We start from the raw sequence: 23738 nt of genomic DNA, 5'->3' as shown, positions 1-23738 counted from the left end.
AAAAAAAAAAGAAAAGTAAAAATGATTAGAGAAAAAAAAAAAAAAGAATCCAGCCTCTTTAACACCACACTTCTAGGGCTCTTATTTTACTCCTGTCTCTTACTGGTTGCTTAAATTGAATATAAACTCTGTATACTAAGTTTTTCTATCTATAAGATTAAATGGGTTAAAATATACAGAATGCTCTACAATGCCTGGCACATAGCAGCAAATGATAGTTATAATGATACTAATTATTATTATACATACACAAAATATACTCAGATCAGTCTACTGTCAAACTATTCACTTTCATCAAAGTTTACATATCCAAATATATATCAACATATGGATATAAAGAGAACATATAAAGTAAATAAAGGACAAAATCAAAAAGTCAGCATTACTCAAAAAAATGCAAAATTTTAATTTTTAAAATCTAGTAATTTTATGATGATAATTAGTTTCAAAGATGTGCCATGCATTCCTTTAATTTTGGCAAAAACAAACAAATGAACAAATCCCTCCCGTTTAAAAGAAAATCTGTTTTTTTGGAATGCATAAGTTATGTCAAGTCAAGAAATAAGCTCTCACCTGGAAACTTTCAATATTTATATTAAAAAGGGGAATCATACTAAACAGATCATTTGCAAATCACTTTGATTTGAATAATTCTACTACTATATACATTAGAAAGAACTTAATGCATATTATCCATCCCTAAAATTAATACTGATACTAATAAAATTCATAGTACAAATTTTTAGACCTCTTTATCTAAATGTTATAGATAAGAAACATTACATATATAAAACACATTTTATTTTCTCCATGGATGTTTACAATTATCCTTGAGAATATGTTGAGGCAAACAGGGGTATTTGATGTTCTGATGCACTGAACTTTTTGTAATAAGAAATGAAGTAAAGGACCATTGTGATGGGCTTTTGACATCCTCCTCTTAGATCAAACACATGGTTTTCTGATTATATTTTAAAGATTTTTTCCGATTATATGAAAATTGAAACAAACAAGAAAAATAGCTTGGCAACTAAGCAAATTAATAATTAAATATGCTTAAAAATTGAGAGCAAAGTAGTATTTTGGCAAATATCTACTGCTCTATTTACTTATTTTTCCCTCAGTAGTGGCTCTAAACACATTAAAAGAGAGAGGGAAAGGAAGAGAAAGGAAAGAGAAAGAGGTGTGTGTGTGTGTGTGTGTGCGCGCGCACGCACACACGTGCACAGCACACATGCACGAGCATGCACATACACCTATGTGAATGTAGAATATAAGCTTTTTTTTCCAGGCTATATCATACACCATTTCCATGTTCACTGATTATAATGAATACAGTAACCAGGAGTTAAAGGAAGTTAGAAATTCTAAACAATAATTATTACTGTAGTTCTAAATGATTAATTCAATGACTTAATAAAAGTGAACAGCTTGATAAGACTGAAGTTACTGTTAAATCTTCATTCAACTTGGTAAAAATGGCAAAAAAAACCCTACATCCCACAGGTTTACTTAAATCACCCCATTTCTTTTGTAAAATCTCTTCTCTGTTAATTTGTAATAATCAAGTGAAGATTCATTAAACATAAACGACAGGCTTCTCACTTATGGCATGATTCTCAGAAGAAAAAAAACTTTAAACGTCTTTTGTGCTGGGAGCCACTCTGCCTGGATTTTAGTCTTCAGCTAGGTTCTAGCACATTTCTTTGTGCTTCAATTTTATCACTCATGAAATCATTTTAAAAAATAAATATTAATAAAATCATTTTAGTACTAACTCTCTGAATTTTAGTGTGCATTCAATAATGTTAGCTATTTATAATATTAAACAACAGAGGCATAAATTAAAAATGCTTTAACTGAGTTAGCCAATGTAGTAGCAGAATATGAGTTATCCAGACAGTAGATCTCGATCTCTCAATGATGAAATCGTCTTTGTCCTCCAATAACCATTTTCTCCCAAAGCCTTATCATTCCAGTCATCTCTGATACCCTCTCACAGCTAAAACTGAACCACATTCCACTTATCCTTCCTCCATCAGATACCACTGAGTTTCTGCTCTGGTTTTTGTCCACTCTTGCTTGGCCTATAGATCTAGTAACACATACAGATTGTTCTGTTTTTTAGTTCCAGGAATGTAGGGCCAGAGCTATGATAAATGAGTATGTTTTAATAAATCTTTAGACTCTTAAAATGGGGCTTATAAACGATTTATTTCACCCCAGACGTGAAGTAGGGTAAGTGGGAGCAGGGAGCTGGTTAGAAGGTGAAGCCCTGAACAGAAGAGCTGTTTGTTTTACAGTGATACCAGGTAAAAGTGACAAGCAGATGATACTGGTAGAAAAAACCAAGAGACAGTCCAGGTCACTTATCAACTAACTGAATCCAACAATGAATAATAAAAATGATAAGCATGACCAAGTTGAGTTTATCCCAGGAATCCAGAAATAGTTTAGTATTAGAATATTCCTTAAATACTTTGTACTACTTTACTAAAGGGAAAATACCATATGATCATCTGTCTCCATTAACTGCATATAGAAGGGGACGTTTCATGTCAAACACACACAGACACACACACACACACACACACACACACACACACACATATGCCCACACACCACTATAAACAGAGAAACAGCAGACACTATCCCTTGAAAACCAGGAACACCATGAGAAAGCCCACTATCAATATTTCCATTCACCCATGTACTGAATTACCTTACAAGTACAATAAAAAAGAAGAAATTAAGCAAATGATTGGAAGAAAGTCAATATAATATCATTATTTGCAAATGATATTACTACCTACATTGAAACCCCACTCCCCTAACAATCTACTAACAAATTATAAGAACTATAGTACATCAAGTGCAATTCACATCACTGTAAAAATTTAAACATTTTTCTAAAAAGTATATATTTAAATAAATGTACAAAGGAAGAAAGTAAGGGAAATACATATTCTAGGGTAGGTGTATACAGGGATCAAAGGTAGGCCACCCCAAAATGGGCCACTTTGGTATGAACATTATTTTGAGTTAAAAGCAATCCAAACCCAGCAGATTCAGGAAAAAAACTTTTTACCTCAACTGCCTGCTTTACCAGGAAGAGGGCTGTTAACAGAGATTCCTCTTTAAGAAAACTGTCTACACAGTAGGGGAAGTTTTGTTTTCCAAACATCTCTGTTCACCTTCCTGCAATGGTCTTTCTCCCTTTGAATCCTCAGACCCCTCCCCCCTCCTTAGCTCATTTAAGCATCATGTTGCCTCACTGTCTAGAATTTTCATGTTTTTGTGGATTCCCCATACATACACTGTCCAATCTGATTTACTCTTGTTAATCTGCCTCATGTCAATTTGATTCTTAGTCCAGCTAGGAGGACCTTGCAGGATAGAGGAAATTTTTCCTCCCCAACATGTGTGAGGAGGAAGAGAAATGTGTTTGAAAATGGGGGATGTAGAAGGAAAACACTTAAAATATTTTTCATTAAAGAGGACTCAGGTAATAGTGTGTTATTAAATGAGAAGCACAATCAAATAAATTCTGTGTTCCTGAGGTCCTTAGGGAGTAAGAGACTTGACATCAACTTTGCTTTCTGAAACAAATACCTCCGATGTTCTGGGCTCATATGCTCATTTTTCTGAAAATTTCCTTTCCTCCCTCTATTCACATCTCCTAAATCATGTATGAAACTTTTTGTCCTGATTGACTACTAGATAAGCATTTTTCCTCTTATCACTTGAAATGGGTACCACAGCCAGTGCATTTCTTTCAAGTTCACTCCAGCACCCAGGCAATCACAGTAGCTAAATATGCAGACAAAGTGAGTTCTGAGGCACCATTAGTACCACTTGACAATTTCATTCATAGATTGTGAATGCAACATTGCTAGTTGAATGCCAGAGTCTTTATAGAGAGTGATTTTCTAATATCAACATCATTTAACTACTTATAAGTATATAGAATCTACTGAATAATTTTGCTTTATGCCTAAAAATAATCCTCACCATAAAAATAGAATATATGGGGTGCCCGGATGGCTCAGTTGTTAAGCATCTGACTTGGGCTCAGATCATGATCTCACAGTTGGTGAGTTCCATTCCCACTTGGGGTAAGCATGAGCCCTGCTTTAAGTGTGCTTGAGCCCCGCTTCGGGTGAGCAGTACCCTGCTTCGAGTGAGCTCAAGCCTTGGTTTGGTTAAACACAAGCCTCAAATGAGCCCTACTTCTCTCTCTCTCTTTCTCCCTCTCTTCTCTCTGTCTTTCTCTCTTTGCCCCTCCCTTACTTGCTCCCTCTCTCTCTCTCAAAAATAAAAACAAAATAGAATATATGCCCCTATGTCTAACAGGAACATATTATATTCAGAGTTAAGAGTCCTGGTCCTCTGATTAGTAGAAAAGATGAGTAAGCAGTAGGAGAACAGACTGACGTATTTGGATGTGTGTGTGTGTGTGTGTGTGTGTGAGAGAGAGAGAGAGAGAGAGAGAGATAGGGAGATTATAAGTAATGAGTAAGGGAATATGTTAAAAACAGAAAACAATTCCTGGGAGGAAAAGAGTACTAGCTAGGTAAGACATTTTGAATAAAAGGCAAAGGCAAGTAGAGTCAAAGTCTCTTGAACCATAATAGCCTAACAATACTATGAAAACTTTTCTAATCTCCCACCATATTACACTGAATGTCTCACCAGATCAGACCCGAGTGGATATCCAAAGCAGCACAAGAATGATATCAATTTTTGAGAATCTATACCTTCTTGAATTCTACTGAGGAAAACAAAACCAGGAAAAATTTGGATAAAGAGAAATAAAAACAGCAACATTTCTGGTGACTAATATTAATTTAAGACAATTACTCAGCATATTTGCTTCTAAATAGTAATAAAAGAAAATCTCTGGTAGATAAAATTAGGTAATTTGGTAGGATTTTAAGAAACATAAAGGATAAAAATTCCTATTGATCCTATACGGCAAGGGTGAATTACTTTTTTCTGTAAAACTTTATTATTCTAATTATAAAATGCTGATGGTGACATAATTTCACTCTGTCATACTAGGTTTCAATTATGTAACTCCTTAGGGAGTAAAAGGCCCTCAGCTCTGTGGGTCAGGACACACTACCCCAAAATATGTCACCCTGACATTCTGAAAATTTTAGGCAGAAGTGTAAGGTCACTCTGACCTCCATGCTCCTCATTCTTCTTTCTTGAAACAGTCATAAAACTCTCATGTTAGAGGTGCCCTCCCTCTACCCAAAGGAAAGGAGCATTATTATCTCTGAAGACAAAGGACCGCCAGTAAGAATCCTAACAAGCCTCGCTAAGTATCGCCAGTGTACTGCAATTACCTCATACTCCATAACCTATCACATTCCTCCACTACTGTCCACTCTTTGTCAGACCTAGCACTAAAGACTCAAGTGTGCTTTGAGTCTTTCCTTCCTCTTGAAGGCTCCTGTGTCACACAAACGTATTAAATAATTAAATGTATTAAATAAATATTTAATCTTTTATTTATTAAATAAATATTTAATCTTTTCTCCTATTAATCTGTGTTAATCGGCTTAATTTTCAGAGCCATCCAGGGACCCTAAGAGGCTCAAGGAAAATTCTGCCTCCCCTATATCTCTTAGAACCAGGAATATCTACATTTCTGGTCAACGGTTTTGTTGTTCCAGGTGAATTATACAATGTAAATATTTTCCTCTTGGAATTATCTTCCCAAATCTGGCATACATTTCAGGCAGTAACCTCAACCTCAGCTTCATTGCATTTTTTCAGTGTACATATTTTATTCTATCCATCTTTGAAAATCTTATTGCCAAGAGATTCATATTTCCCTTGCAAACCACTTCAAATTCTTTTGGAGGAAAGCAGATTTAGAACCGACAGAAAGATAAAGGACTGTAAAGGAGCAGGGATAAGAAGAAGATGTTGTGAAAGCTGTTTTGCAGAAGCATCATGTGGCAACACGGTAGTAGAAAGTGAGGAAACTGAAGTCAAGCAATCTGGTGAGACATGCCAATAGACCAAGTCAATCTCGAGAAAAACTGAATTAGCAATGTGCAAAAGCAGGGGCAAATGTATGAATGTGAGAGCAAGTATTATAAACAAGAGTCAATAAGAATCCACTGTTAACTGCTTTTTAAAACTACATATCAAGTAGATTTAAAATATAAAGACTCTAGACTATAAAAAGAAAATGGTATTTGTGTATAGGGAGCAGGCAGATCTGAAAGGGAGGGCTTTGGGTTTTATTTTTTTGTTTTTTGTTTTTTACTTTATTATTGGTTTGACAACATAATATTAAAAGACAGATATGGAGCTAAAATCCCAGAAGAGAAATTAGGACTGCAGATCTGATTCAGGAAAACTTTCTGAAAGCCTAAAAGTGGTTGAGATGAACATAGTGAAATACAAGTGAAGTGAAAATACCAAAGAACTGTCCTTGGGGAGAGATCCACAGTGGTGAGAAGAAGGAAGGAAGCAGAGACTGACTGCAAAGACAGCAGACAACAGCAAACACAAAAGAAAAATGGTAGGTTATAAGGTAATAAAGTCAAAGGAAGGGAACATTTCAAGGAATCCCAATTTGGTATTAAAGGCAACCTCAGAGGTCAAGCAAATCCACTCAATCTGAGAACCTGAAAGCTACTTACAGAGGGATTATGATGACTACTGAATGAATTAACTAAATTTAAGCCAATAGCTAAGTTAAGAACAACAACAAAAACAGAATCTAAATAATACTCTGGGGGCACCTGGGTGGCTCAGTCAGTTAAGCGTCTGACTTCAGCTCAGGTCATAATCTAATGATTCCGATTCCATCCATGAGTTCAAGCCTCCCTTTGGGCTTTGTGCTGACAGCTCTGAGGCTGGAGCTGCTTCAGATTCTGTGTCTCCCTCTCTCTGCCCATCCCCCACTCGTGCTCTGACTCTCTGCCTCTCAAAATTAAATGTTAACTAACTAAATAAATAAATAAAACTGAAGAAAAGGGCTATGACTTTTTTTTAACTAAACATGCAAATTTTACTTGCTTTTTAACTTATCATTAGCTGATCTATCATCAGTACTGCATTTGTCTACATGTCTTTCTCTGTGACTCTATTTAGGTTTATTTTAAGCTCAAAGAGGCTAAGATCCATAACTAAATGTGGCAATGGTGACAATATGTCAAATACAAAAATAATCAGTTCATCTAAGCAATGAATCTATTCATTCTCTGAGTTAAAATTAATTGAACTTATGAACATGTTCATATGTATATTCAACAAAAAGGAGTAACATACATTTGTTGATTGATAGATAGATAGATAATGTTTCTTGAAAAGACTAACAACATCTGTAATTACTTGCTTGTTGGAGAGAGAGAAAATGGAAAAAAGTAAAAGAGGGAGAGAGGGTAAGGGGAGGAGAGAGGATGAGGAAAAATTCAGTGTGTAGGTCTCAGTGATTTAAAATATCCACCTAACTGGGGCATCTGGGTGGTGTAGTTGGTTAAGCATCAGACTTCAGCTCAGGTCATGATCTCATGATTTGTGAGTTCGAGCCCCCCACACCCACCATACCATGGTCAGGCTCTGTGCTGTCAGCTTAGAGCCCAGAGCCTGCTTCAGATTCCACGTCTCCCTCTCTCTGATCCTCTACCTCTCACTCTCTGTCTCTCTCTGTCTCTCTCTCTCTCAAAAATGAAATAAACATTAAAAAATATTTTAAAATAATAAGTTAAAAAATATATAAAATATCAAACTAAAAGCATTTATTGACATCACATAATTTGTGGTCTCAGTGACTGTATATGAAATAATCTTTTGATTTAGTCACACCCTAATTACAATAAAGAATAGCTCCATCCAGTATTTTTGTCATAGATATTAGAAAAATGTTGCATTTGAAGTGATTTCTGAATAACAAGTTCCATACAAGCACTTATTTAGAAGAATTATAATTCTAATCAATATGAAACAAAACCAATTATCTCATAAAAGCAAATAAAAAGAATTTAAGAAAGAATTTCTGTTGATAGTATTCATGGTTATGTAATTGGATATAGGAAATTAATGAGAAATTGGAAGACATTGCTCTTATAATTAGTAAAACAATATAATATGCTATAATTAATTAAACTGTACTTTATGGCCATAAAGTAACAAGGCATCACTTATAGTACTTACTCCCTAAAATCTAAGGGATAGAAATGATCTTTTTTAATTTATTTTTTTTTCATGTTTATTTATTTTTTAAAGAGACAGAGTGTGAGTGGAGAGAGGGGCAGAGACAGAGGGAGACAGAGAATCTGAAGCAGGCTCCACGCTGTCAGCACAGAGTCCAATGGGGCGGGGAGGAGCTCGAACTCAAGAACCCTGAGATCTTGACCTGAGCCGAAGTTGGATGCTTAACCGACTGAGGCATCCAGGCACCCCATGATCCATCTTTAGAGGAATGCATTGAAGATGATCACTTGATCAAGCTCATGGTGCAGAAAATGGTAACAGTCAGAATAAAGGCTAAGTCAACACACTATTAAATGTCAGATTTCGGTCACATGGCAGAAACAGGGATGCAGGAAAAGAGCGAGAGCATGGGAGAGACCAAGTGCAACCTGGCTGCCTGGCACAGATGTGCACATTGCTGACGTACTAAATGTGGATCTGAAAACTGAACTCTATACGCAGCAAAAAATATCCTACAAAAGCAAAGGAAAAAATACTTTTGTCAACAAATGATAGGGGAGGAAAATTCACTGCTAACAGACCCGCACAATAAGGAAGCTTAAAAGAAGCTACATGGGTAGAATTGCCCTCTCAAATAGAAATTCTGATCCACACAAAGAAATGAAAAGTAGCAAAAATGATCAACTGAGGATAAATGTAAAAGAATACATTTCAGGGGCGCCTGGGTGGCTCAGTCAGTTGAGCGGCAGACTTTGGTTCAGGTCATGATCTCGTGGTTCATGAATTCAAGCCCTGCATTGGGCTCTGTGCTGACAGCTCAGAGCCTAGAGCCTGCTTTAGATTCTGTGTCTCCCTCTCTCTCTCTGCTCTTCCCTTCTTGTGCTCACACTCGCTCTCTCTTTCTCTCTCCAAAATAAATAAACATTTAAAAAAAGAATGTATTTCTTCATTCATTTTCAATCACTTAAAAAGATCACAGTCTTATGTGAAATATTAACAATGTACTGTAGAATTTGCAACATACTCAGGAGTAAAATGTATGACAAAAGTAGACACGGGAAGAATGAATGGAACCTGGGCAAAGATCTTTTACACTATGTAAAGGAGTCATAATATTTTACTGTAGACTATTAAAAGTGAAAGCTGAATATTACAAACTCTTTAATAAACACTAATTTTTAAAAAAGCAATCACTAAAAAAAGAAAGCTGAAAGAGGTATAAATAAGTCAACTGAGAGTAAATGGAATCATTTTTTAAAAACTATATTTAAAGGAAGGCAAGAAAAGGCAAAATCTGACACACAGAAATAGCAAGAGGGTAGATTTAAAACATATATGTAATTATGAAAACATAAATCACCCAAATATAACAATTAAGGGCAGTGCTTTAAGACTGAATTAAAAAAAGCAAGATTCAAATATATGCTGTCCACAGGAGATCCATCTTAAATATATAAATATTGGTAAGTTAAAAGTAAAAGAGTAGAAAAATATACCATGCAAATACTATTTAAAAATTCAAGTAACTCTATAAGCATCAGAAGATGCAAACTTCAGAAAAAGGAATTACTACCAGGGATACAAAAGATAGTAAAAAAGAAATGATATAGGAATCAATTCTTAACTTTTATGTCAAGAAAACATAGAAATCATGAAGCGTATGCACCAAAACCCATAAAGCAAAAACAGATCAAACTGGAAAAATATACAGAATAATCCATTATTATAATTGGAGTTGGCAGCATTCATCTCTAAGTAATTGACAGAGCCAGTAGACAGAAAATCAGTAAGAATATATAAAGCCTGAAAACACAATCAAGCAAATTGACCTAACTGACCTTTGTAGAATTTTCCACCTACAAAAGCAAAACATTTTCAAGCGAGCCTGGAACATCCACTGACATAACCCATATTCTGGGGAAAAAAGAAAAAAGAAAAAACAAAAAAAAACCCTCAGTACATCTTAAAAGAATGAAATACAGAATATATTTTCCTTTTAACAGAATTTAACTAGAAATATATATCAAAAAGATATCAGAGGGGTGCCTGGATGGTGCAGTAGGTTAAGCATATGACTCTGATTTGGGGTCAGGTCATGATCTCAAGGTTTGTGAGGTTGAGCCCTGCTTTGGTCTGTGCATTGACAACATGGAGCCTGCTTGGGATTCTCTCTCTACCTCACTCTCTCTGTCTGTCTCCTGTTTGCATTCACGTGCTCTCTGTCTCCCCCCTCTCAAAATAAATAAATAAACTTAGGGAAAAAATGATACTGAGAAAAGCTGCAATATTTGGAAGTTAAACAACTTCAAAATAACTCATCAGTCACAAAGGAAATTTTAAAATCTTTTGAATTGAATGAAAATCAAAACAAACATCAAAACGATTGAAATGCACCTGAAACAGTACCAAAAGGGAATTATATAGCATTAAATTTACATTAGAAAAGAAGAAAGGCCTAACATCAATATCTAAGATTCCATCTAAGACACTAGAAAAAGAAAAAAACTAATGCAATCTGAGGTAATAAAGAGCAGAAACGAATGAAATAGAAAACAGAAAAATACTAGAGAAAATAATTAAAGTTCAAAATCTCATTCTTTGAAAAGATTAGTAAACTTCCATAGAGTTAAATTAGGATCAACTTCCTAGCATGAGGAACAAGAGAGGGAAATCCCTACAGATTCTACATATATTAAAATGATATAACAAAAAAGATATAAGAAATTATGAAATTTTTGTGTCTATATGTCTGATACACAAATGTAGTGAAAAAATTATGTGAAAAATATAAACTGAAAAATCTTACTCCAAAAGAAATAAGTTACCAGAACTTCCTTATTATCTATAAGAAATTACATTTGCAGTTAACAGCCTTCTCACAAATTGTCAGGGCTAAGTTTCAGTGGTAACTGCTATCAAACAATTAAGGAAGAAATAATATCAACTCTACACACTATTTCCAGAATATTTGAAAGATCAAGTAAAACTTCCCAAGGCACTTTATGGGACCACAACTACATTAATGCAAAATGAAGAAAACATATTTACAAGGAAAAAAAATCTGAAGACAATCATGCTTCATAAAAATGGGAGAAAACATCCTTTGACAAACAGAATCCAACAATACATACATGATGTAAGGAAGGTAGGTTTAACCCAGAAATGCAAGGGTAACCCATAAAATTAATCAATGTAATTGACTTTAGCAGCAGACGGAAAGTGAAAGCCATAATATCATTTCAATAAATAGAAAAACATCATTTGAAAAAATCTGACATTTGTTCATCATTAAAAAAAAAAACAGCAAAGTGGAAGTAGAAGGTAATTTCCTCACCCTAATAAATAGCATCTACAAAAAACCTATAGCTAACATAATAATGAAAGAGAAAATGTTTCCTTTGCATTGGGGAAAAGCAAAGATGTCTACTCTTTCTACTTTTATTAACCACTGTCTTCAAGCTTTTATGTAGTACATGAAAGAGAGGGAAAAGGCATACAAAGCATACAAAAAAAGAAGTAAAAGTTTTTTGGGTTTTTTTTTTTAATGTTTATACAGTTTTGAGAGACAGAAAGAGACAGGGCATGAGTGAGGGAGGGGCAGAGAGAGAGGGAGACACAGCATCCGAAGCAGGCTCCAGGCTCTGAGCTAGCTGTCAGCACAGAACCCAATGCGGAGCTCGAACCCACAAGCCATGAGATCATGATCTAGAGTCGAAGTCGGGCACTTAGCTGACTGAGCCAACCAGGTGCCCCGAGAAGTAAAGGCTTCTATTGATGCTCTTCTACAAATAAAATCACCTGCAGAGAAAAATGCTACTAGAGGTAGTAAGCTGAAGAAAGTTATGACACAAGATCACTACAGAAAATCCATTTCATTTTTACATATTATAATCAATAGGAAACTAACATTTAAAAGACAATACCATTTACAATAGCATGACAGAAAATGAAATTCTAAGGATTAGATCTAATCAAACATTTACAAGATTTGCACCGAGAAAACTATAGAACGCTGCAGAGAGAAATAACCAAGACCTGCATAAATGGAAGTTATACAGTGTTCATGTGACAGAAACCTAATATGTTACCATGTTATTCCACTCAAATTTATCTACAGATTCAGACAATATCTTGGTTGGCCTGTTTGTATAATTTGACAAGAGTATTCTAAACTTTATATGGAAACCCAAAATTCAAAACAAGCAGGTTTTTTTTTTTTAATATTTGTGTTTATTTTTGAGAGAGGGAGGGAGGGACAAGCAGGCAGAGGATCTGAAGCTGAGCTGATAGCACAGACTCTGATGCGGGGCTCAAACTCATGAACCATGAGATCATGACCTGAGCCAAAGTCAGACGCTGAACACCCCTCAAAACAAGTTTTAAAAAGAAGAACCAGAGAGGCGCCTGAGTGGCTCAGTCCATTGAGCATCTGACTCTTGATTCTGGCTCAGGTCATGATCCCAGCATCACGGGATCGACCCCTGCATTGGACTCCATGCTGAGTGTAGGGCCTACTTGAGATTTTCTCTCTCCTTCTGCCCGTTTCCCCCAGCTTACATTCTCATTCTCATTCTCCTCATTCTCATTCTCTCTCTCTCTCTCTCAAGAAAAAAAAAAGAACAAGACTAGAGGACTCCTATTACCTGATGCACCATAATGACAATGTGTTTTTTGCACAATGATGGACATATATATGTCAATGCAATAGGATAGAAAATCCATTAGAAATAGACCCATACATATAGTCAATTGATGACTGGCAAAGGTACTTTCAAAATTCAATGGAGAACGGATAGCCTTTCAACAAATCCTGCTGACAACTGGAAATCCATATTTAAAAACAAAACAAACAAAACTCTTTGACTCTTACCTTGCAAAATATACAAAAAAAAAAATCACAATGAATGATAGACATAAAAGTAACACCTAAAATTCTAAGAGTCCTAGAAGAAAATAAAGGAAAATATTTATGACCTTATAATATGGAAATAATTCTTCAGGCATACAAAATAAAACTGAATGATAAAAAAAATGGTAAGTTGAACTTCATCAAGATTAAAACCATCTACTATTTGAAAAATACCATTAAGGAAAAAATATTCACAAAGAGAAAAAAGAAAATATTTACAAAATTTATATTTGCCAAAGAATGTATAACCATAATATATAAAGAGCAATTATAATCAATAATAAAAGACATTTCACCAAAGAAGAGATATGTAAGGCAAAGAAGCACATGAAAAGATGCGCAGCACCCTGAGTCAGTAAGGAATCATCTACACTAAAACTATAATCAGAAACCATTGCACCCACTAGTTATTAAGCTGACAATATCATGTGTGCTATCAAAGATGTGGAAAAAGTGGAGCTCTCATACATTGCTAGTGGGAACATAAAATGATACTTTGGAAAATAGCTTGAACGTTTCTTATAAAATTAAATAGACACCTGCCATATGAATCAGCCATTCCACTCTTGGGTACTTACCTAAGATAAATGGAAACATGTGTTCTTACAAAGACCTATTTGTGAATATTTGCAGCAGTTTTGTCAGAAAAGCCTAAAACTAGAAACAACTAATCATCCATCAACTGGAGAATGGATGGATACATATATTGTTGTCCATCCATAAAACTGAATACTACTTAGTGATAAACAAGAACAAACATACATGCAACCCCATGGTCTCAACAACCTTACTGAGAAAATGGCTACATACTATATGATTCTATTGTATGACATTCTGGAAAAGGCAATACTCTAAGGACAGAAATCAGAGGAGCAGCTGTCAGGGACTGGGAGGAGGGCATAAACACAAAGGGGTATGAGGAAACATTCGGGGTGATGGAGACTGCCATGACAGTCTCACTACTACACGTTTGTCACAACTCATCGCATTAAAAATTTAAAAACATCAATAAATCTGACTTTCACAATGAATTCTAAAATTAAAGGAACTGCTTCCTGAAAGGAATTCAAGAAATATGGATAGCTGATCGCTTCCAGTTAACTTTTTTGGTCAGCCTCAACGAATCAGATGTCATGCTGTTCTCAGGATGACCTCCACAGGTCACTGGGCAAGACAATGGTTCAAAGATCAAACAATCTCCATCAAACGTGGGACCCCTGTAACAGGTAATCTGCTTTGCAAACATTCCAGTGATGTGACAGAGGCTCTGCAGGTGAGCAATAAGGTCTCACACCTCCCCAGTCTATCCTGCTGCCACCTTTTCTTTTTATTACCTCCCAGTTAACCTTTTGAATTCTTAACTCCATCTTTGGGCCTGCTTCCTAGAAACATAGGTCTGTGACAGACTTTACCTCGAATAGCCTGAAAAAGCAGGTAGTAAGGTGAGGTTTGGGAACCGTATCTCTCACCATGAGCCCTCTAGTAATGAGGTCCACACCCCTGGAAGTATTTGCAGACAACCCCAGCACAAGGCAGTGATCCAATTGTTAAAAAGTTCATTCACACGTGGAAAACTGGGATGCTATACAATTAAACTGGAATGCCCTAGCCAATGGGCTGATTCAGGTATCTGACATGTATGGGGAATGATAAATATAAAGACAATGCAATTGCATAAATGTTGCTAAATTGCATTGATGCCCTGAAGGTTGATAATGCAAAGCTGAGGGCAATTAACCAACAGCTGTAACAAAATTAAAAAGCCAGAGAATTTCTTTGCCAGCTTACAACGAAGGCCTCACCTCATGCAAAGGGCAGGCAGAAGATGAATCAAGCAGGGGATGTGATAGTCACAGTGGCTAAAGTCCAAAGACAGTTGGATGTTTAGCAGGTCTGTTACACCAAAATCAAAGTTCTGGTGGAGAAAACCCAGGATTCTGACAAATGGGATGTGAACAACTGAGTAGAGTTTCCTGAACATTCTGACCTCTCCAGCCCTCTTCTGAAGCTTCTGAGCCTGAAGAAGTGATCTCAACCTCTCCATTAAGAGCTATCAAACTCCCCTCACCAGCAGCAGCAAAGTAAAAGGAAAATACAGAGCTCTTTCTCCCCCAGAACAGCATGTGTCTACCTCAGGAGATGTCTCCAATTCCACTTCTGGCCACCAGGCCTATAAAAGATTAAGTCACAGTCAGGGACATGTTAGGTCTGATAAGAGAGGAAAGGGACATTACCCGAAAGGAGCTTCAAGACCTAGATAGCACAAATGGGCAGGACTGGGGGAGGAGTCTAGACCAGGAAAGTCAGAAATAAGCCTGAATATATCAGCATTTGCTGACTTGCAGCATTCTCTCAGAACACAGGATATAGCATTTTGACAAGGACCCCAGAAAATGGTGCAAACTCACTGGCTCCAAGAAACTAGAACAAGCAATGACCCACACTGACTATGGTTGAAATGCCTAAACTGCAGAGGCAGAATTCTGAGGAAAGGTTAAAGGCTCAGGAAAGTAGGCATGCTAGAATGGATGTATTATGTGAGGCCAGAAGACCCATCAAAGGATTATGGTCCATAGAAGGACCCAGAGGACACCCAGTCACCAAGGCCATCAGAAATGCACTGGTCAGAACAGAACCAAACTCACGGAGAGACGAGTGGCTCTCCTCTGCGGGCCAGGGTCAATGTTAAAGACCCCATCATAAACACTGCCTTGTTGAAAGAAATGGGAATAAGGGGGCCTTTTACTAACAATACCCCAAGAACCCAATATTCAACCTGTGGTGCAAACAGTTAAGGGCCACCTCTCCATCACCCGTGGAAATAAACTGACCTTCTCTGGGCACCAGGGTGACTCAGTTGATGAAATGTCCGACTATCCATTTTGGCTCAGGTCATGATCTCATAGTTCCTGAGGTTAAGGCCTGTGTCCGGCTCTGTGCTATCAGTGAGGAGCCTGCTTGGGATTCTCTCTCCCTCCCTCTCTGTCTCTCTGCCCCTTCCCTGCTTGTATGCATGCACATGCACTCACTCTCTCTAAAAAGAAACATTTTTTTAAATAAAAAATAAAAAAATAAACTTGACCTTCTCCCTGCAAATGGAAATTCTCCAAAACTTATGATGGGAATGCCTCATTAGTGTACCGTGGCCAGACCCTGGAGAGCAGAACATTCTGTCCTGACAAAAAGTTCACCAGCTAAACTATACCCATTCCTTCTTCACAACCGTTAAAGCCTCTGCCATGTGGCTACTATACCAGCTGCCATGAAGCGTGGTGCAGGACAGATGAGAGATGATGTTTACGTGATAATAAAGCAGAGATTTTTTTTTAAATATTTTTATTTATTTCTAGGAGAGAGAGACAGCATGAGCACAGGAGGATCAGAGAGAGAGGGAGAAACAGACTCTGAAATAAGCTCCAGGCTCTGAACTGGCAGTCAGCACAGAACCCGACATGGGGCTCGAACCCACGAGCCGCGAGATCATGACCTAAGCGAAAGTCGGACGTTCAACCAACTAAGCCACCCAGGCGCCCCAAAGCAGAGACGTTTTGAAGCAAAGATTGCGGGAACTAAGGGAGACTGCAGAACCCACGCACTGCCAGACCACCCCAGAAAATGTGGAAACAAGTGGCCTCAAGCTGGCACAGCTTTGGGGGATAAAGTCTCAGCAAGGGAACAGGTATATACTACGTCAAAGAGGTAGAGAGAAAGATTCATGAAGAACGGGAGTTTGTCATAGGATTCTGTTTGTCACAGGATGTGTCCATCTCCACATCCTTTGCCTGATTAATTCCTACTTATCCTTTAAGAGTGGAGTTAGCCGTCATGCCTTCAGACGAGCTTGTCTTGTTCTTCCCAACCCCCAAATCTTGACTTAGTGACACCTCAGGGTGCCACCACAGCACCTCTGAGGGAATGCATTATTTTCTGTCATAATTGTTTTTATTCACATGCCATAAAGTTCAAACTTTTCAGGTGTACAATTCAATGTCTTTAGTGCACTTTCAAAGCTGCGCAATCATCTCCAATATCTAAGTCTGGAACATATTATCACCCCGAAAAGAAAACCCATACCTATTAGCAGTCATTTCCCATCCAAACTTCCTTCCAGCCCTTGGCAACTACAAGTCCTCTTCGGTCTATGCATTTACCTATTTTGGACATTTCATATAAATGGACTACACAATATGTAGGGGTTTTTTGTCTCACTTCTTTCACTTAGCCTGATGTTTTCAAGGTTTGTCTCTGTTGTAGCATGTAACAATATGTACTTATGTACATCCCTATTTTTATGGCTGAATAATATCCCATTGTATCTATATGCCAATTTTCTTTTCACCCATTCATCAGGTGATGGACATTTGGATTATTTCCACTTTATGGTGACTATGAATAATGCTGCTATGAACATTGGTGAACAAGTTTTTAAGTGGGCCTAGGCTTTCAATCCCCTTGGATAGATGCCTAGGAATGGAATTGCTGGGTCATATGGTAACTCTGTGTTTAACGTTTTAAAGAGCCACCAAACTGTTTTCTATCTTATTGTCCCACCAGTGATGTAATCTTCCCTCATTTATCTAGTGCTCGAATTTGCTAATGGCAGGTATTGCCCTCTGCTCTACCATACCCCCAGCATTTAACATGGTGGTGCCTAATACAGGATAGTTGTGTTATGAGTATTTGTAGAGCAAATGAATAAATTAAAAGCCCAGAATATTTTTTTTTCACCTTATGCCTTCTTTTGGAGACATAATTATCAAAATACCCCTTCATCACAATGCTCCCTCCCAATATCTAACTTTCTTCTCTCTAGACTCCTTCCCCTCTGAAAGTAATCAAAGTAACATACTCTTAGGTGCCAGCACTTTTTTTTCTTTTCTTTTCTTTTCTTTTTTTTTTTTTAGAGAGAGAAAGCATGCAAATGGGGGAGAGGGGCAGAGAGAGAGAAAGAATCCCAAGCATGCTCCACTCTGACAGCATGATCCCATGACCCTAATATCATGACCTGAACTGAATTCAAGAGTAGGACACTCAGCCAACTGAGCCACCCAGGTACCCCACCATGGGTGCTCTATGATTACCAGAGCAAAAGATTGGGATCCACTTGGGACTCCTCACTTGTACCTAGAAAAGTTAATATAATATAATCTGATAGTAGAATCAAGTGTTTCCATGTTGGCACCAATTGGCAGATGGGCAGATGTTCGTGTGTTGTTTTCAAAGTGATTCTCCAGCAAATCTAAGCCCAGGGCATATTTGGCTCTAGGTCGCCCTCTGCTGGCCCTGCTGTCAAGAACACTACAGCCAACCTGAGAGGGAAGGGAGCAAAGTGACTCCTACATGGGACAAGAGGCAACGACATGGGGCCCGTCCCATCACTAAACCATTCAGAGAAGATCTGCAGATGAAAGGGCCTTAGGATTCGAGCAACACTGGGTGGGGATTAGCCTCCCATGGTTGGTACTAAGGAGTCTGATGACTTCCAGCTCTGGCCAGTTAAAGAGACTACTGCATAGAGTAAATACTCACTTTGATCCTCGAACACAAAATGGACATGTACACTTACACTTTAACCATGACCAACTCCTCTTAATATGAAATAGGGCACATCTCTAATAAAATATGAATATACGTTAATTTCTTGCAAAATCTCTCAAAACCCTGTGCACTTCTGCTCCTGATAAACATTTACTAATACAGAAAGAGAAGACTCCCCTGATATTTTATATAAGACTCATCACATTGTACACATATACTTTGCTTTTATGTATATGTTATATATACATAAAGTTATATATAACTTAAAAGTTATACTTCCAACTTTTAAGGACAGAAGTCATGCGTAACTATGTTGAATACATTATCGAACTTTTGTGTAAACTACCTGTGGTAAAAGAATGCCCACCCCCAAGGATGCCCCTGTCCTAATTCCTAGAAACTGTGAACATGTTACATTACATGGAAAAAGGGACTTTGCAGATGTAACAAAGGTTATAGACCGCAAAACAGGGAGATTGTCAGGATAATCCAGGTAAACCCAGTGTGACCACATGAGCCCTTAGAAGGAGAGATCTTTCTCTGGTTGGAATCAGGAAAGAGGCTGCAGAAGGAGAACTTGGAGAGATTTGAAGGGTGAGAGAATCTTGACCTCCTCTTGCTAGAAGGGGACCATGAGGAAAGCATGAGGAGGAATGTGGGCAGCCTCTAGGACCCCACAGCCCAGCCCCCACAAAGACCTGCCCCCAGAATGACAGCTGACAAGGAAATGGGGGTCTCAGTTCCACAGTCACAAGGAACTGAATTTGGCCAACAACCTGAATGAGTTTGGAAGAAGATTCATCCTCTGAGCCTCCAGGCGAGGGCTCAGTCCAGCAAACACCAGGATTTCAACCATGTGATGTACTGAGCAGAGAACCCAGTGAGCCACTGTACTCCTGACTTCTGACATATGAATAAAAACATTTGTGTTATTTTAAGCCACAAAGCTTGTAGTAATGTATTACGGCAGCATCAGATAACTAATACATTACCAAATGTCAATATATTGAATTCCAATATTCTATGGTAATGAAACACAATAACTGCTAGAACAATCAATTAAAATTGCACACTCCAGGAACCAGTTCATGTTCCTCAACCAAACGTTATGTGTTATACTAAATACATGAGAAATTTCTACTCATAATTATGGGGTAATTTAAAATTATTCTTGAGAATAATACACCCATTTCTAAGTGATTGTCCTCTCTTTTACAACACTAGCATTCATTTTTAAAAAGTAAATAGATAATTGCTTTGTCACATCTTTTTTTATTCTTTTTTTTTTTTTTTTGAGAGAGAGAGGGAGAGAGAACTTACACGTGTGTGGACACAGAAGGGACAGAGGGAGACGGAGAGAGAATTTTAAGCAGGCTCCACACCCAGCACAGAGCCCCATGTGGGGCTGTCTCATGACTATGAGGTCATGACCATGAGATCATGACCTGAGCCAAAATCAAGAGTCAGACGCTTAACCATTGAACCACCCAGGCACCCTGCTTTGTCACATCTTCCAAATTGGCTTATCAGTTGATACAGTTCACTTTAGGTGTACATCTCTTTTATAATATGTTTAATATTCTTAATTAGACTCCTCTTTTATGTAGCTACATATTAGTCACTTAAAGCCAGGGACCATTAATAAAGTTGAATGAATCAATGTTCACAAAAATGTAAGAACATAAATGATGCCAAAGATGTAGAGGTCTCAAAAGTACAAAGAATTCTAAGACAAAAGTCACTCACATTCTTTACCACATAAATACATAAAGCCAGTAACACTGAATTACTTTCTAACAAGACTCTTTTCATATAATGAATGTATTTTGATACTTCTGTTTCTTAAGTTAGTAGCTCAAAGCTGCACGTGGCTTCCTGCAAGCAGTTCCTTCAGTCCCGGGTCTGTCGAGCACATGCTGAGGGTGCCCCAAGTTCTACCTGCTCCAGCCCGTGTTTCTAAGTGGCAATGATACCATTGAAACTGGGCTTTCCCAGAGACTTTCCAACAGAATAGAAAACCCAGACTGGAAACACAGACACTTACTTTTTCTGAGTTCTTTCAGCCATCCTTGCAATCTCTATAGCTGCCTTCCTTGCTTCAAAATCCTCCCTTTTCACCACCTCTCCGGTCCCCCGGTAGCCTAGCTCCACCAACTGGCGAGCCAGGCCTTCATCCTAAAGAGAAAAATCAGCTGTAAGGCTTACGCGCGAATTAGACGTTTTACTTCATTCAATAGATACCAAATAATTGTTTTAAAGGAAAAATCAGACTTAATTTGAAAAATGAGACATATTAGATATGAAAACTCAGAATCCTTTCTAACAATACTTTCATAAACATCTGAATCGTCGTCCCTTTCCCACAGATGTAAGATGAAGAAAAAAAAGGGGGAAATAACATCAGTCACTAGATTTTCTCTAAGGGATTGGAGGACAAAAGTCTGTTGTGTTTTTAATCCATTTATGAGAGCAGCTGTAGATAATTAATAGAGCATCTTTAAAACAATAAAGCTGGAGACAATAGTACTCATACAAGAAAGACTTTTTTAAAAAACAATTACACCAAAAGAGAATTGTGTTGCTCCCATAAAGTTCAACATTTCAGAGACTTCCTTCCTTGAGGTCAATGAACTGATGACACAGAGCATTAAAACTTCAAATACAAAATAAAGAGCAGATGAATTTCCTATTTAGCTGGAAAGATATTGTTTCCATATAATGTTGGTACCAATATAAAGAGAAAAGTAGAAACCCAAGAAGATGGCAACAAAAAAGCTTCAAGCTGAAAAAGTTTCCCAACAACCCTTTAGGCCTTTTTTTTAGAAATGCCCCATACATTTGTCACTTGTATCGCATTTTCAAAAAAGAAGAAATATTGTTTCCCTATTATCTGAAGAGGTGTCATCTTACATTAGGTTGTTGATAAGGACTATAGTATTACATTTAAATATGTATATATTAATAATGTTCCTTATATCATCTTAAATATGACATATCTGAACTATAGTGAAAACAGCATATATTTTTTCATTATAGACACTTATTGAATACATCACTGTTGAATGCAAGAACCATCTGACGGGATTAAATGAGAAAACTTAAGATGTCTGGTTCAACCCTTTGGGGCTGTTTTAAAGTTCAAACTATTGGGAAGAAAAAATTTAGACACTACCAACCTAGAAAACTTGCTACTTTCCTTTACTAAACATTAAAAGAAAATACAGTTGGCCTTCAAACAACAAAGGTTTTCACTGTGCAGGTTCACATATACACATAATTTTTTCAATAAATATATTGGAAATTTGGAGATTTGCAACAACTTGAAAAAACTCACAAATGAATCATGTAGACTAGAAATAATGAAAAAAATAGGAAAAAGTTACATGTGTCATAAATGCATAAAATATAGAAACTAGTCTAGTTTATCATTTACTACCATAAGACATACACAAATCTATTGTAAAAAGCTAAAATTTATCAACACTTACAGACTGTACACTATCTTTTCATTTTTCATGTCTGGGATGAGTAATATATACATCTACAGTGTTCTGCATCCTGTAGAAAAATATAGATGTAGGTACTGACAGACAATTCATCTTGTAAATAGCTGATGTAAACTTATGGTTTAGATAAATACAGTACTGTAAGTGTATTTTCTCTTCCTCATGATGTTAACATTACCTTTTCTCTAACCTACTTTATTGTAAAAATACACAGGTAATACATATGACATACAAAATGTGTATGTTTTGTTTAAGTTCTCTGTTTAACTGTTTATGTTCTCAGTGAGGCTTCCAGTCAACAGTAGGCTATTGGTAGTTAAGTTTTGGAGGACTCAAAAGTTATATACAGATTTTTGACTGCACAGGGTTTGGTGCCTCTAACCAACTTGCTGTTCAAGGCTCAACCGTAGTGAACTCTGTGTAGGAACGGGGATACATTTGCCAAGCTAATATCCCAAAGCGCCAGATCTTGGGAGGGTTATTTGTCTTTTTTCTGACTTGTTTACCTGCTTATTATATGTGTTATTTTTAGGCTCTTTAGTGTGAACCACAAAAACTAAGCAAATGACTCCACCTAGTGGAATTAATATTTAATAGGAAAAAAAAACGCAATGATTTTGGAATTGATTTACAAAAGAGATGATTTGAGTGTAAGTTTGCATAAAACTATTACTGAAAGTGAGCATATGGGAAGAGCTCTCAGCTAAACTCTGCGAGACTGTGGGGTTTTTCTAGAAGAATATAAATGGCTTGTGATCAACACAGTATTTTCTATAATAAAGAACACTAAAAATTGCTGTATTAATCTCATATATGGAGTGAGTTGTGCATTTCTGTGTGCCTTACCTGGCCACACAAAATCATCTGGATAGTTCTACACTCATCTACACTAATGTATATTGTAACAAGTAACAAGATCTACTGAGAAAACAAGGAGAAAGCTGAAGTTGGTTGCCTCACCAACCACTACCACTAGTAGAATCGTAAGGCATCTGTTCATTTTTTTTTTAATGTTTGTTTATTTTTGAGAAGGGGGAGGAGCAGAAAGAAGGAAACACAGAATCTGAAGCAGGTTCCATACTCTGAGCTGTCAGCACAGAGCCCTACGCAGGACTCAAACCCACAAACCGTGAGATCACGACCTGAACCAAAGTCTGATGCTTAACCATTCAACAAACTGAGCCACCAGATGTCCCCATCTGTCCACTTTAAATGGTCAATTATCTTTAAAGAAATTATCTTTAAAGAAACAAAAAAACGTTTTTACTTATTCACACATTAAGCATTTCTGGTGCTTTTCATTCCTTTGTGTAGATCCAAGTTTCTGACTGATATGATTTTCCTTCTACCTAAAAACCTAACATTTTTTGTAGTGTGGGCCTGCTAACATTATCTTGGCTTTTGTTTGACTGAAAAAAATATATTTCACCTTCATTTTGAAAGACATTTTTGCTGGATTAGTGTTTCAGGTTGACTTTTGACTTTTCAACACTTTAAAGATGTCATCCCATTGCCCAAAGCCTTCTATTACCTCTGAGAGGTGTCTTATTTTATATACCGTATCCCTTCATTTAGATTCCTTTAAGATTTTCTCTTTATCACTGGTT

At 37.0% G+C, this 23738-nt stretch overlaps 1 protein-coding gene across 5 annotated transcripts in view; it reads right to left on the bottom strand.

Moving 5' to 3' along the window:
* The window catches only part of CFAP299 (cilia and flagella associated protein 299), a 500083-nt gene that overhangs the window by 469377 nt on the left and 6968 nt on the right, over positions 1 to 23738 (bottom strand). For all 5 annotated transcript variants that reach the window (XM_077752817.1, XM_077752819.1, XM_077752818.1 and 2 more), the window contains exon 2: positions 20670 to 20800. In XM_077752817.1, coding sequence (XP_077608943.1) covers positions 20670 to 20800 — 131 coding nt within the window. The remainder of the gene's footprint in view (positions 1 to 20669; positions 20801 to 23738) is intronic.

Source organism: Crocuta crocuta, unplaced genomic scaffold (genome assembly GCF_008692635.1).
Source record: "Crocuta crocuta isolate KB4526 unplaced genomic scaffold, BGI_CrCroc_1.0 scaffold674, whole genome shotgun sequence".
Lineage (NCBI taxonomy): Eukaryota > Metazoa > Chordata > Mammalia > Carnivora > Hyaenidae > Crocuta > Crocuta crocuta.
The sequence above is the reverse complement of the archived record's forward strand: the minus strand, read 5'-3'. Positions and strand labels throughout refer to the sequence as shown.